Source organism: Mercenaria mercenaria, unplaced genomic scaffold (genome assembly GCF_021730395.1).
Source record: "Mercenaria mercenaria strain notata unplaced genomic scaffold, MADL_Memer_1 contig_3429, whole genome shotgun sequence".
NCBI lineage: Eukaryota > Metazoa > Mollusca > Bivalvia > Venerida > Veneridae > Mercenaria > Mercenaria mercenaria.
Window position 1 is genome coordinate 1 of NW_026461565.1, and position 13,330 is coordinate 13,330.

The 13,330-nt window shown below is 34.6% G+C and overlaps 1 protein-coding gene across 1 annotated transcript; it reads left to right on the forward strand.

Moving 5' to 3' along the window:
• Positions 1 to 2,868: 2,868 nt before the first annotated feature.
• LOC123530170 (putative L-amino-acid oxidase YobN) lies at positions 2,869 to 13,079 on the forward strand. Its single transcript, XM_053534159.1, has 6 exons — positions 2,869 to 3,016; positions 5,926 to 6,010; positions 6,528 to 6,665; positions 8,339 to 8,440; positions 8,835 to 9,028; positions 9,803 to 13,079. The coding sequence occupies exons 1-6, from the start codon at positions 2,885 to 2,887 to the stop codon at positions 10,736 to 10,738; spliced, it is 1,587 nt and encodes a 528-aa protein (XP_053390134.1). The 5' UTR covers positions 2,869 to 2,884; the 3' UTR covers positions 10,739 to 13,079.
• Positions 13,080 to 13,330: the final 251 nt, after the last annotated feature.

Here is a 13,330-nt window from a genome sequence, read left to right on the forward strand (position 1 = left end):
ATATAAATTCTCTCTCTATATATAAGCCTTTTGTAAGTAAAAGTCAAACACAGGGACATGACCATTTTCTGACCCAAGAGTAGAGATGGTACCTACCCAAATAAATCAAAGGGGGACAACTCTGAATTGACCAATAAACTGAAGCCAACATTAAACATTGATCAAAAGTGAAAGAAAAATCAGATAGGTCCTTATTCAAACAACTTATCAGGCAGACAAAATATGACCTACATTTGTTTAAATCCCTTTGTATTCAATATACAATATGCATGCTTTTCTCATGACTTACACTGACAGTTATTTTGTAAGTTGTAGTGAGGCCCTGATAGAAAGTTTAGTAATGCATGAAGATGATATAGAATAATGCATACATTCCTTTGAAGAAAATTAACGACATTAAGAAACATTATTAAGTTTTGATCTTTTAGCCAAAGTTATTTATTTATTGTTCTCATTGGTGATACATTGGTTTACACAACATTTATGTATCAAAATGTAAAATGTATATATCTAACAATGAGAAATAACAAAAAAAGTTAAACTGGTAACACAAAAATTCATTGTCATCAAATATAATTACAATGTTTTAAGGTAGTGGTTGTAATTACTACATGTTAAGGTAGCTGATAGGTAATGACTATATGTAATGTATTTTAAGCAATTCTCAATTTAAACATTCTCTGGAGGGAACTAGCACGATCATTTGCTTTCCTTGAAAAACGAATAAATGCTGAAAAATCATATGGAGATTACTCTATTTGATGATTTTCGTTACAGGTCAACTACCCTAAACAAACTTTAAGGTGTCTTATTTATTGTTGAAAACAAGTAATTGGATAACTTCAGATATCAACATTAATTTAAAACTTAAACTGTTTACACAACTTGAAAAAAAGGTTTTTGTTGGGGCCTCTCATTTACAAATATATCAACAATGAGTGCATTCATGAATGGAAAATATTGATGGTAAAATGGTGTAGGGGTTTGTTTACAATATAAAATCTTTAATAACTTCTTTAAGGTACATTTTTGGTATGTTTTTGGTAAGCTTATAATAAAGAGCATGTCATTCTCTTTCACTCAGAATTTTTTTCAAGCGTTTTAGACTCTTGGCTAGTCTTGGAATTTGACTTTATTAAAAGACAAAAGGAAGTTCAGTATAGGCTCTTTCAAAATGTTGAAAGTAGAGTAAACTTTCATTATACCCTATTGAATTTATTTAGTTTTGGGAGGTTTTGATATAGACTATAATTGGGAAAGTCCTAAAATCTTTGAAAAACGGTCAATACAAGAGTTGTCCATTTTGCTTCAGATATTTTGAGAAAGTCATTTTTTAGATATCAAATATTTCTATTTTTGCCATGGAGAAGAGGAAAACCATAAATATATCTAGAAAATTGATGCACTTAGCATTCATTTCACTCTGAAAAAAAAACCTGTAAAGATGAATTTGAATTTTTTAGGTACCATCTCTACCAAGAGTAAAAATTTGAGCATTAATGGTGGAGAGGCAAACCCTGATATCACGTGCCAAATATCAAATGCTTCAGAGAAGATTTTCGAAGTTTGTTATACATAAGCCTATAGTATATACATGCAATAAAGAAATTGTTGGCGATGGGCGGACGGACGCTCGCAAGGACAAAGTGATAACAATAGCCCATCATGAGCACTTCGTGTTTAGATGAGCTAATGATGTTATAAACCGTTATTGTTGTTTTTTAAAAAGCATTTTTGTTTCAAAATTATTGTTGGTCCGTTGAAAACGCATTCAAAAAGGGACAAATCCTTTCAAACTTCTCGAGTGTTATAAAGATATCGATAAATGACGCATATTAAGGGTATCAAGAGAAATCGGAGGGTAAGGAGCATATTACATGGTATATGACAGGATATGTGACAATGTCTAAAACATTTTTTATCAATGTAAATACCTTGATTTTTCTCCTGAAATGAGAGAAAGTGTCAACAACTTAAAGTCACGTGATTCCAAACACTGACTGCATACGTTTATAAAATCAATAATTATGCTAGAAAAATTACATACGCTATAATTTTTGCATGGAAAGAAAACATCTTTTATTTTCATTGTAATAACATCTAAGACGGTCCTTACCAAAAGATTGTACGCGCAACCTGACGTGATTCATGAAAAACGTTAACAAAATGGCGTCGATAGAAAAATAACTTTCAAAATTTGACGCCAAAAATTCAAAGATAACATCTAATTATAGCTTGACCTAATTGTTCTGATGTTAAAGATCAAAATTGAATCGAGAATGTCGACTTTATGATTTTTCAATAGATTTAACGATATTTTAAATAAAAAACTGGAATTGTATTTTCATCGGACGGCAAATCACAATTGAACGTGGGTGGTTCTTTTTGCCAGTTCTGTTTAGATGTTGAAAAGATCGATATCCTGACTTTTATTTTGACTCTCTGATACTCATCGAAAGCAAATAGCAAGCTACCGTAAAATGTAAATATAAGAATTGAGTGCTATTTTTCGTGCATATATACGGGTATAAACTACATTGCAAATCATTCAAGAATTGCTAACATATAAACGCACAAAAAATAGCATTTAATTCTTAAAAAGTTCTATTTTGTTTTGAAAAACAGAATAGGAAAGTCAAATTTTAAACAGCACCAATGAAAATGATAGAGGTATATCAGCGCTAGGTATGCATAAAAATGTAAATAACTTGATATAAAGTTTTGATACAATCCTGACTAAAATCTGGTTGAACGTGCGTAAAATCTATTCAAGTAATTACAAAAGTCACTTTTTCATTATAGTGAAAGCGGAATTCAACAGGACGACAATTACAGGGAGTTCATGGGATGGATCACCAAAGGCGGGCTCAGATATGCGTATGCGATGTACAATGGCACACTAGAAAATCTTTACCGAAAGAAAGTGGATAAAGAACATAAACGTCACGTGATCATTGTTGGTGCAGGAATGGCAGGCTTATCTGCAGCTTATGAATTGGCTCAGATTGGTCATAAGGTAACGAGATGATCTTCAAACCTCTAGTCTTATATTATTTCGAACGTTTACTTATACTCATACATAAGTGATACACGTTAATATATTTCAGTTACAATACGCATTTACATGTCCATGCAGTTTTAAATCAAACTTTGTCGAAAGACTAACTGACAATCAAAGGCCTGAAGGGCCTGAGTCGGCTAATGATTGATGTACTGACAGTATAGTCTACCAGTTTCAGTTTGTTTTTAGTTTTTTTCTTAAAATTTCATAACACAGCTCGATATTTACCCAAAATATTATATCCGGGGAAGTGTCTATCGGCACGACCGTCGTGCCGATTATTTTTCTTATCCGCACGACGGTCGTGCCGATTAGTATTCTTATCCGCACGACGGGTGTTTCGGTGGCATTTCTATTTTTGGCGTAGTATATCTTAGTTAAATATACTAGCTGTAACAGCATCATGTTCATTGTTTGGTATTAAAACAATCATTATTAGTAAAATTCATTGAATAATTCATCCATTGCAAATAAATCAAAAGAATAGTTAGTTAGTTAGTATAACTTCATGCCGTTATTTTATTTTTCATATTATGTTTTTAATTCAATAAATCGTGTGTAAGGCAAAGGTAAAGGTAAATTTTATTTACCGTCGCTTTGTGAAACAGTTAACATAAGCTCTGTAGAGCTTTTGAGCGACCCTGTTTTAAGAACAGTTAAAACCAATTATACCTTACCCCCAGCAATTTGTAAGTGATTCAACATAATGCGAGTAGGTGCATGCCAAAATTGTACTTTATGGAGATTTGATAAGGCTTTTGAAAAATTATTTCCGGTAACATGCTCAAAAAAAAAATATGATCTAGGTCGGATTTTTTTTTAAGTGAGACTTTTCAGAAATTATTTGTGACAAAAAAATAATACAAATAAGGGGGTTATGTCTTTCGAGCGTCAGTAAGTTGATTTCTAACATCACTGACCATGTTTAAAGCATAAAAAGTGCAGTATTGCAACTTTTTGTTAAAAAGTTGAAAAAAAAATCTCCAAGGAAAAAAGGGAAAACTTCAGAAAAGATTAACTAAATTTCACATATGTATACAGTGTTTTTAGTTGTATCATGAACAAAAATAATCGACTTTTCAGTCATGTCAGCAGATCGTCGTGCGAATAACGAAAATAATCGGCACGACCGTCGTGCGAATTACGAAAATAATCGACACGACGGTCGTGCGGATAAGGAAAATTATCGGCACGACCGTCGTGCGGATAGCCTCAGCCTATATCCGGATACGATTACACTTTTTTCTTCAGTTTCAACAATATATTTTACAAATTGTGATGATAAGAAGACATTTAGCAGCAATTGGCAGTATCTGACATTGAAGTTTACGGTTAAATTACCTCTTATTTAAATCTTTTCATAAAAAAGTTGTTTCGTTTCGTGAAAGCAGCCAAACATAGACGATCTACTTTCGATTTCAAAATTTACAAGAAAATACAATTTAATGTTTCGCCGATTTGTTTATTTCTCTAAAAATAAGAATTAAAATCATTTTTAATATCAGTAGTAACTAAACAAACCAGTAAGAGCTTCTTCTTCCGATAACTTATCCGTTTACTGACTGCAAAATTCAACCCACGCAAAGTTTATAGAAATCATACGATGCGTGTTTACGTTCAATGTGGGAGAATTAAGGCTGATCGGCTATGTTACCTAACGCATCCGGACGATTCAGATTTTGTTTTTAAAAAAGCATTGTGTGCGTTTCTGTAATTTTATATACGTTTTTATAAGCTTAGAAATTATTAGACATGCGTATTTGCATTATTTCTATACGTAATTTACGCTAATACGCATCTTATCTGGAGCCCTGTGGAACTATTTTTTGTCTTTCGCTGGATGTTACCCAAGCTTTGTAAGCCTGCGCAATTCTTAAAATGCACATTTATGCTTAATGAGTTACATTCGAGTATTGCACAATTACAAGTCATAAATTTGACAGATTACATCGTATATTGGTCATAGCAAAGGGAATTGACACAACTTAACTTCATTCATGCAGTGAACTGTTTGAAGTTTGAGAAATCTAATGGAACTACATCCCTTCACGTGTTATTCGGTCCATTTAGAGAATCGCTGAACAGCAAGGACTCGTCAAAAGGCTTTCAGCCTTTAGCCGACTCAATAAAACTGGGCATAAACATGTATGGTACAGAGGTCATCATCATTTACATGTTGTCAGTTCGTAGTTATATATCCGGCAATTCATTTATTGTTTCCCTATTGGATAAACTTAAAGAGTGTCTCCTTTCTATCTGAGCCGGTCTATATGACAGTGTAACTGAGTAATCAGAGTTAATGTGAATTTACCATAGAAAAAAGAGAGCCTATTTATGGACGATAGTGGAAATGCAAGCTGCCATTCACGCCCTCAAGCCCCAGGTTGAATAGAAATAAAAAAAAAAATACAATTTAGAGACATCCACAGATGTATTCATACGGTGGTGAACATGGAATCTTCTATGACACAGAATGCAATTCCATGAAAAGCGGGCGTACGTTCCCTATTTAGAATAATGGGTTTGTCCTAAACGAGAAAACAATGGGCGGAACTAAACAAACTGAAATTTAAAGAGGAGATACTTGGTTATGAAGCCTGCATATCGAAGAAACTGCTCAAAGGCAAGCACCAAATTCAAGAAGTGATCAAGCAATACAAAAGGCTAATGAACAAAGATAGTAACAAAAACTAATGTATCCACAACTATACAGTACGAATTGTCTTTTAGAGACACAATATGTCATTCCCTTGAGAAAGACAGCAATTACGAAAAACTGAAACTGTACTTACACTACTAGAGATCTTTCAAATAAAGTGGTCGAACACTTATAAACTGGTCTATAATCTTTTTTGTGTCCACAGGTAACTATACTAGAGGTACAGTCCCGTGTTGGAGGTCGCGTGAAGACAATTAGAGAAGGTTTTACTGAAGGTCTTCTTTCTGAAGGTAGTCTCTACAGTATTTGTTTCGTATTTCGTCTTTATACTCCACAATCTGAAATCGTTAATAGTTAAAATGATAAAGCCCTTGTTGATGACTTAGTAGCAAATTCTTAAATTGCAAATAGACTATAATTACAAGGTGGGCACGTCTATTTCCGCCAGATGTACCATATCATAAAATACATTGCCAGGAACTCCACGATGAGACCAGCTTCTAGAAAGATAACATTTTCACCTAATAACAAAGCTTTAATTCATGAATTATTGATGTGTGGCCTGTGCCGGGATGCTTTTTTGTAATATTTAATGATGTATCTTTACCCCAAACCTGCTTCTTCTAGTTTCTAAAAACTGATATTAAACGTCAAGTGTTGTCGTTGAAATATCTGTCGCTCATGTTGAAATCCCATTTAATTATTGTACTATTATTGCACATTGACCTATAATTAGATTACGTTTATATTACTAAATTGTATTGCTAATGCTCAAGTTGATAAGCCTTTATATATTTTAAACCACAGCTGGGGCGATGCGACTTCCTCTGAATCATTACCTGACTTGGCACTACCTGAATTTGTTCGGTGTAGAGACAGTACCATTCCAGAATTACAACGAAAATGGATACCTATACTTGTACGGAAAAAAGATAAGAATGCATGGTAAGTTTCGAGGGTTTCAAGGAAAAATGTTGTTATTTAGCTTTTTTGATTCAATAAAGTACCACAGTTATCCGATCAGTTCTCTATGTATTTTACTAACAGGATGAAAATTGTCTACGCCAAAGTTAAGAGATTTTTCCTTGTGTACATTTTATTTACAGTCCCAAGATTAGCTTTGAAACGTTACGAGAGATCTCAAGGAGGTGGTCATAGTTCTTGTTTAGTTTAAAGTCACACCGACACAATATAGGTCACATGGCAAATTTTCCAGTTCTTGATGGTTGACGAAGACCCTTTGTGTCAATCCGGGCATTAGTTCAGGCAGTCGCGGGCACCTGTTCGAAACCATCAACATTCAAAAAGCTATAATGGGTTCCTCCCATGAATAATTCTACATTCCAAGTGAGCTTTTAAACTATCAGTCAGGTGCAAGCGATTCAAAGTCAGCGCCATTAACCACATTAGCCAAGAACATCAGAGGCCGAGAATATATATTTCTTTATACAAAAAAGAACTCAGCTGAAATAGAAAAGACTCCATGGTGCTAATCCTAAATCGTACACTTCATTGGTATAGAGCCAATTATTGTTTTACTGTTAAGTTATTTTGCTCGTGTCTTTCGATCATTTGGACTGTCCGACGATGAGCAATTTGATTTCTTATCAATAACCTTAGTCTATTGTCGCCAAACTTAATGTAATGATTGTAGGTGATCAGTAGACGATCCTAATTAACTATTTTGGGAAATACGTAAAAGTGACAATGGTCTTGTGGCTGAACACGTTTTCTGATCATGGTTTAAATTACTAAAGAACACGTACCCCGACATCAAAATTTCGTAAGCCAGCGGATGAACTATGTGGTTTTCTGGGTCATTGCTTCAAAGTATATGTCATAATGACCTCGAGACAGATATCAATTTCCTGTCAACAGCTAGAAAATCCTCGGGACTACGCCCTCAAATCTTCACAGAATGATTGCCTTCAGCCAGCAAATTACGTCTCAGAATCATTTGTGGTAAATGCAATCTTTAGAGAAAAAGACGTTTGCGAATAATGACATCTTTTTGGCCTACGGCTTTTAAACTTCATTGAACAATACATATGCCCTTCCATTAGAGGGTTCAGACTTTCAACAGTTAAGTCTACAGTTGCATGTATGACCGTGAAGTGAGTGAGTTAGATCTTACGGCGAGTCGAAACTAAAAGGCCGTAAATCGCCAAAAACAAGTGTTAAGAAAAAGTAAATTGTAAGCATCTTTAAAAACAATGTAAAAATGTATAAACATATATAGGGTTATAAAGTAAATTGTAATGCATGTCTAGTGTATGACCGTGAAAGTTCATAGGAAGATTGTTTATGGTCTGCAGATAAATCATCGTTTTCAAGTTGAAAGTCAAATCGCAGGGACCTTCATGCTGATTACGGTTTCTAATCAATAACATTTACTGGAGAACACTCTCTGTATTCATTGAATAACCCTAATAATTATATGGTCTGTAGGCAAAAGGTCAAAGTCACATAGTACTTGATACGGATTTACATCTGCATCTATTAAGTTATCATAGTTGTCATATGTGTTTTGCAAACAATAGTTGTTACCTTTGAATTAAAGATATCACAAACTTCAAATTTTAAAGGTGTAATACAAAAGTAATGTAACTTCATTTCAGATTGGAAGAAAAACAACAAAAAGTATAGTGACGAACTCTGGCCAGGCTGGGACAAGAATCTAACTGAGGAGGACAAAGCAAAATATAAGATTGATGGAATACGTAAGTGATCCATGAAATTTCTTTTTTTCTTTTTTGTGTTAAATGTCATTTCCCACACTATTTTGTTTTGTTTTGAGTGGCTTTAGTTGGCTTCGCTTAAATTATATATGAGAACATTCGCCTAGTTCGGAGATCGAACTTGCCACCTTTCTATTTTCAGTAATAAGACCTAAAAGGGCAATATATCATTGACTAGGGTTTATCAATTTTGTGAATAAAGCATACTTAATACTTCAAGAATGGGGAACACATAGTGCTAAATGTCTTATGACGTGCAAACACTTCTGGCGAGAGGGCTGGACTTACATAATGATAATACGTTAGTCTTTCATTCTATAAGTATTCCTAAACCAGTACAAAGAAGAAACATAAATGACATATTAATGACTTTCAGTTAGTTACTTCGAAGCAACAATGAAACCGATTAAAGATGAACTAGGACCCTCTCCATCAGAGAAGAAATGGCAGGACTGGCTGCATAAATGGAGTAAGCTCTCTACAGAAGATTTCTTAAGAGGGTTATGTGCAGATGAAATGAAGGTTTCTCCGCTTACTCCATGGACAGAGAAAGCCATTGAATGCTACAAGGTATTATATGCGGAATAACCACATTTCCGTCAAAAATTAACGAATATACGAAGTTTACCTGAAGCATAATATGTGTCAGTTAGAATTGTAAATGCAAATCGGGTACAATGTATATGATTTTATAGCCGGTGCTAGGCGTACGTGAGGTGTGTTGCAAGTTTTATTACCTCTAATGAACAGAATCAATCAAACCGAGTTTGCTATTATGTTGCCTAATTGCTTTCCATGCTTCCAAGGATCTTTTCACAAATACAAATGTAAATTTGTGTGTAGTTACGTTGTGAAAATTGCCAGATTAATTTTCAACAGTTTTGCCCCCAAATAATCAAATCTGTATGAAGATCCTTTTGAACAGCACAACAAAAAAAAAAAAAAAAAAAAAAAAAAAAAACAAGAAAAGCACATCCCCGGTTTGAGTCAATAAGTTCACGTCAAATTGAAGATTACTTGAGAAAGCCAAACATTGTGCCTTTTTGCTGTTAACTTACTTATTAAACTATTACCGTCGTAGCTTAGCGGTTCAGGTTGCTAATTTTCTTTCACATCCCCCGATTGGTTCTACCCACGTGCCATCCGTGCTTAAATTAGGCTCAGAGAGTCACCTGAGATCTTCTTCTATCACCAAAGCATGACCTAAAATTGTGTTGGTGTCTCTTAAAATCCAACAAATCAATCTCCTTCCACTCAATTTGAAAAGAACATTATAACTGTCAAACGTAATGCTTATTTAATCATTCTGTTGTAGTATTCATTATTTTTATATTCCAATAACAGGTTTCTACATATACACCAACACTTGGTACGGACTTAGCAACACAGCTTCGAGAGGATCTTGGAAAATGGTGGCAAGAATGTCTGAAAACACCTAAGCTTGGAATGGACACCCTGCCGAAGGCGTTCACTAAAAAGAATGAAAAAGGCTGGAACCCGTCTGTCGATCTCTCGCAACACATCAAGTTTGGAATCAAGGTAACAAAGGTGGAAAACGTTGAACATGTTAAGGACAAGAAAGCCAAGATGGTCAAGGTTACTGGAGAAAACAGAAGTACGGGACACAAGGAAACATTTGAAGGTGATGCCGTTATTCTGACATTACCGCTACAAATCCTGCGACAGCTCGATATACCGTTCAGCATTGAAAAACAAAAAGCCATTTCGCAAATTTCGTATGATGCCTCTACAAAGATAATGCTGCAATGCAAGAAAAGATTCTGGCAGAAAGACGTAGGTCATGGAGGTTTCAGCAAAACTGACATGATGATCGGACAGTTACATTACCCGGATTACGACGGCTCCGGAATTGGAGACAACGAAAGAGGAGTGCTGATGGTATATACTTGGCAAGACAATGCGTTGACGTATGGTTCACAACCAAAAGATCTTGCTATTCGCAGTGCCGTACATGACATAAGCAAGATCCATCCCGAAATAAAGGACGAATTTGAGGTTGGAACCGTTCAGGCATGGTACAGCGATCCCACATCCGAAGGTGCTTTCGCGAATTTAAAGCCCTATGAGTACATAGATAATATGAATAGCCTGACAACACCAACAGACACCGTATACTTAGCTGGAGAGGCACTGTCCTGGTCAAATGGTTGGATTCAGGGAGCTATATTCTCCGGGCTGATGCAAGCCTACTGTTTCCAGTCGCACCAAGAGAACAAAGAAATCGTCACGCCTGTATCTGTAATGCTTGGAAAGAACTAGATGACTCGTTAGCAGAAAATCAGACTTTAGTTTCATTATGATATATTAAGTTATGGCATTCTGCTTTGAAATACTTATAACCCCGAGTACAACCTCTTCCTACAGTTGTAGGCTTTAAGGTATTGGATCTGTATTAGTGTACCTAATTTTGAAGAGTATTTTATACTCAATAAGTCTACTTAAACTTACGTTTTCAGGGGCAAAGGTTCAAGCCAACTGGGACCAACATTGTTTTCCGTATTTTCCTTTCTCTAGCACGTTTTTACTTTTATCGAGACTTATTATTGATTTGTTGTACAAGAGTGATTTGTTTTTATTTGATAAGTGATTTCTTGCTGTTAAAAGTTAATATTCCTCTGAAACAGATTGGGGCAGAGTTAGAAAGTTTTGAAAATACTGAGTTATATGCAGTAAAAGTTCTCTGTTTTGCCTTTACTTTATATATTACATATTGTGGAAAAAATGTAGCTAGGTTTAACCTCTGCCAAGCTTAATTTTGAACGAAATCTTTTTACTTGAGGCACCCTTGAAAAAGAAAGAAATGGACACAGCTGTATTTTGTGTTTTATAATTGTTTACTTATAGTTTGACGTTTATTTTATCAAAATTAATGGTTTAATCAATTCTCTGCAAGCGTTTTGGACAGTGGCCATCACTTTAAAATTTGCCTCTACTTGAGCTTGAGTAAATATTGTAAATAATACAAAATTTATAAAAGAAACAAACACCGTAAAAGTTGTTTAAAATTGCAACACAGTGCGAAACAAGAATTCTGCCAAGCGAATGCCAATTTTTAACATTTCTATTAGGGATCTAATACCTTAAGTCCAATTTCGATTATCTCGAAGTAAAACGTTCGTATCTCTCGAATAAGAGTTACCGAGATTCAATATATAGAAATGCAAATCGGGTGTTTTTTGTCCGTGCATTGTAATGACAGCTTCAATAGGTTTTAGTTTTCTTGTGTATATTTTCTAAATGCATTAACGCGATGAAATCGGAAATTTTTTGTATTGAATTGACAATATTGTCAAAGGTAAAAGCTTTGAGTAAACTAGCCAGACACACGAACCTGTCTATGATATATGCATATAATTAAAACTTTGAAAGGGCATACATTTTATGTTTAACAATCACAAACCCCGTTGACTCCATAAAATTGTATCTGGAAGATAAAAGTTAGTGTTGATGCTAGGGCTTCGGAAAAGAAGAAACAACCTACTGACTGAAAATATATCAGGTCTGCTTTGAAGTCCTAATATTTGAATGAAAAGAACAATTATTTTTCAAGCATATTTGGCATTCAAGCTTGTGCACAAGCATGTATGAAATAGTATTTTTGTTGCATATAAAAAAACCTTGTTCTTCTTTTGAGATAACATAAACTAGATGCTTGCATTTTATACTCATAAATGACAATCTTATGCTGTATTCTGGTTCTGGGAAAGGCTTTTTAGTGTGTGCTTTTTTCTGTCTGATTTTTCTGTCTGGTTTTCTTCATTTAATGTTGGGGTTTTGGGATTATGTAAATATAAAGCTACTTTATTTGACTGTTTGCTAGACATGTCTAGTTCCGAATATACTTGTACACTATAATGTGTTACGACACTGCACCAAGCCCGCTCGCTTAAATCAATAGGGAGAGCCCAGAGCTACAAATCACGAGGTCATCAGTTGGATCCCCGGACGGGGCGTATAATCTCCGTGATGATTTGATAAAAGACAATGTGTCCAAAATTATTCGCCCTCCACTTTAGGTTATGTGGTAAAGTTGGCAGTTATTTGCGGAACAGATTTGTACTGGTACAGAATTCAGCAACACTGGTAAACTGCCTGCCGTTACATAACTGAAATATTGCGTAGTATCATCAGTACAAAATAGTTACAAATTTGCACCTTCTGCAGATTTGGAAAGTGGTAACAAAAGAAGTTACAATGATTTCAGAACCTTTGTTCCAAATGTAAATTAAAGTACTTTTACAAACATACTAGAACAATCGAAGTTAAACGGAAAACTTTGGAGTTAGAGGAGACAGATGCCTATTTACTACGTTTGCATGCCTGTATTTATAAGCTTTCGTACGAAAATATGCTAAATGATTGATCTACGTTTTGTTTTCTCTGTCACTAATCTACAGAAAAGAAAAGCAGTACTGTCTGAATAAGAAAGCCCAATAAGTACCAGATTGTATTGTAAATTTTTTGACATTTTTGTTTGTATTGGTCAGTTAATGTCGCTGAGTGTCTTTGTTCCATGAGAATATGGTAAACCGCTGTGCAATTTGCTTATTGTCTTTGTATTTTGTGAAGTGTGCCTCTCTTATTAAAGCTTATACAAGTTCGCTTTGTTCTCGTGGTAAATTGAGATCCAATTTGTTATATTTAAGCAATTAGTGCGACTATATTTGTATATTAAACTTACGTTTACGTTTCTTCAGACATAGTAGAAATCCTGTTAATTTATGCATATACATATATTTGCGTGATATTCTTTTCGTTTTTGCTTAACAAACAGAATGTTATAAGGGACACGTTAAACATTGGTCAAAAACAATAGAACTGATCTCCCTTTCAATTTTGTCAGGTAAAGAC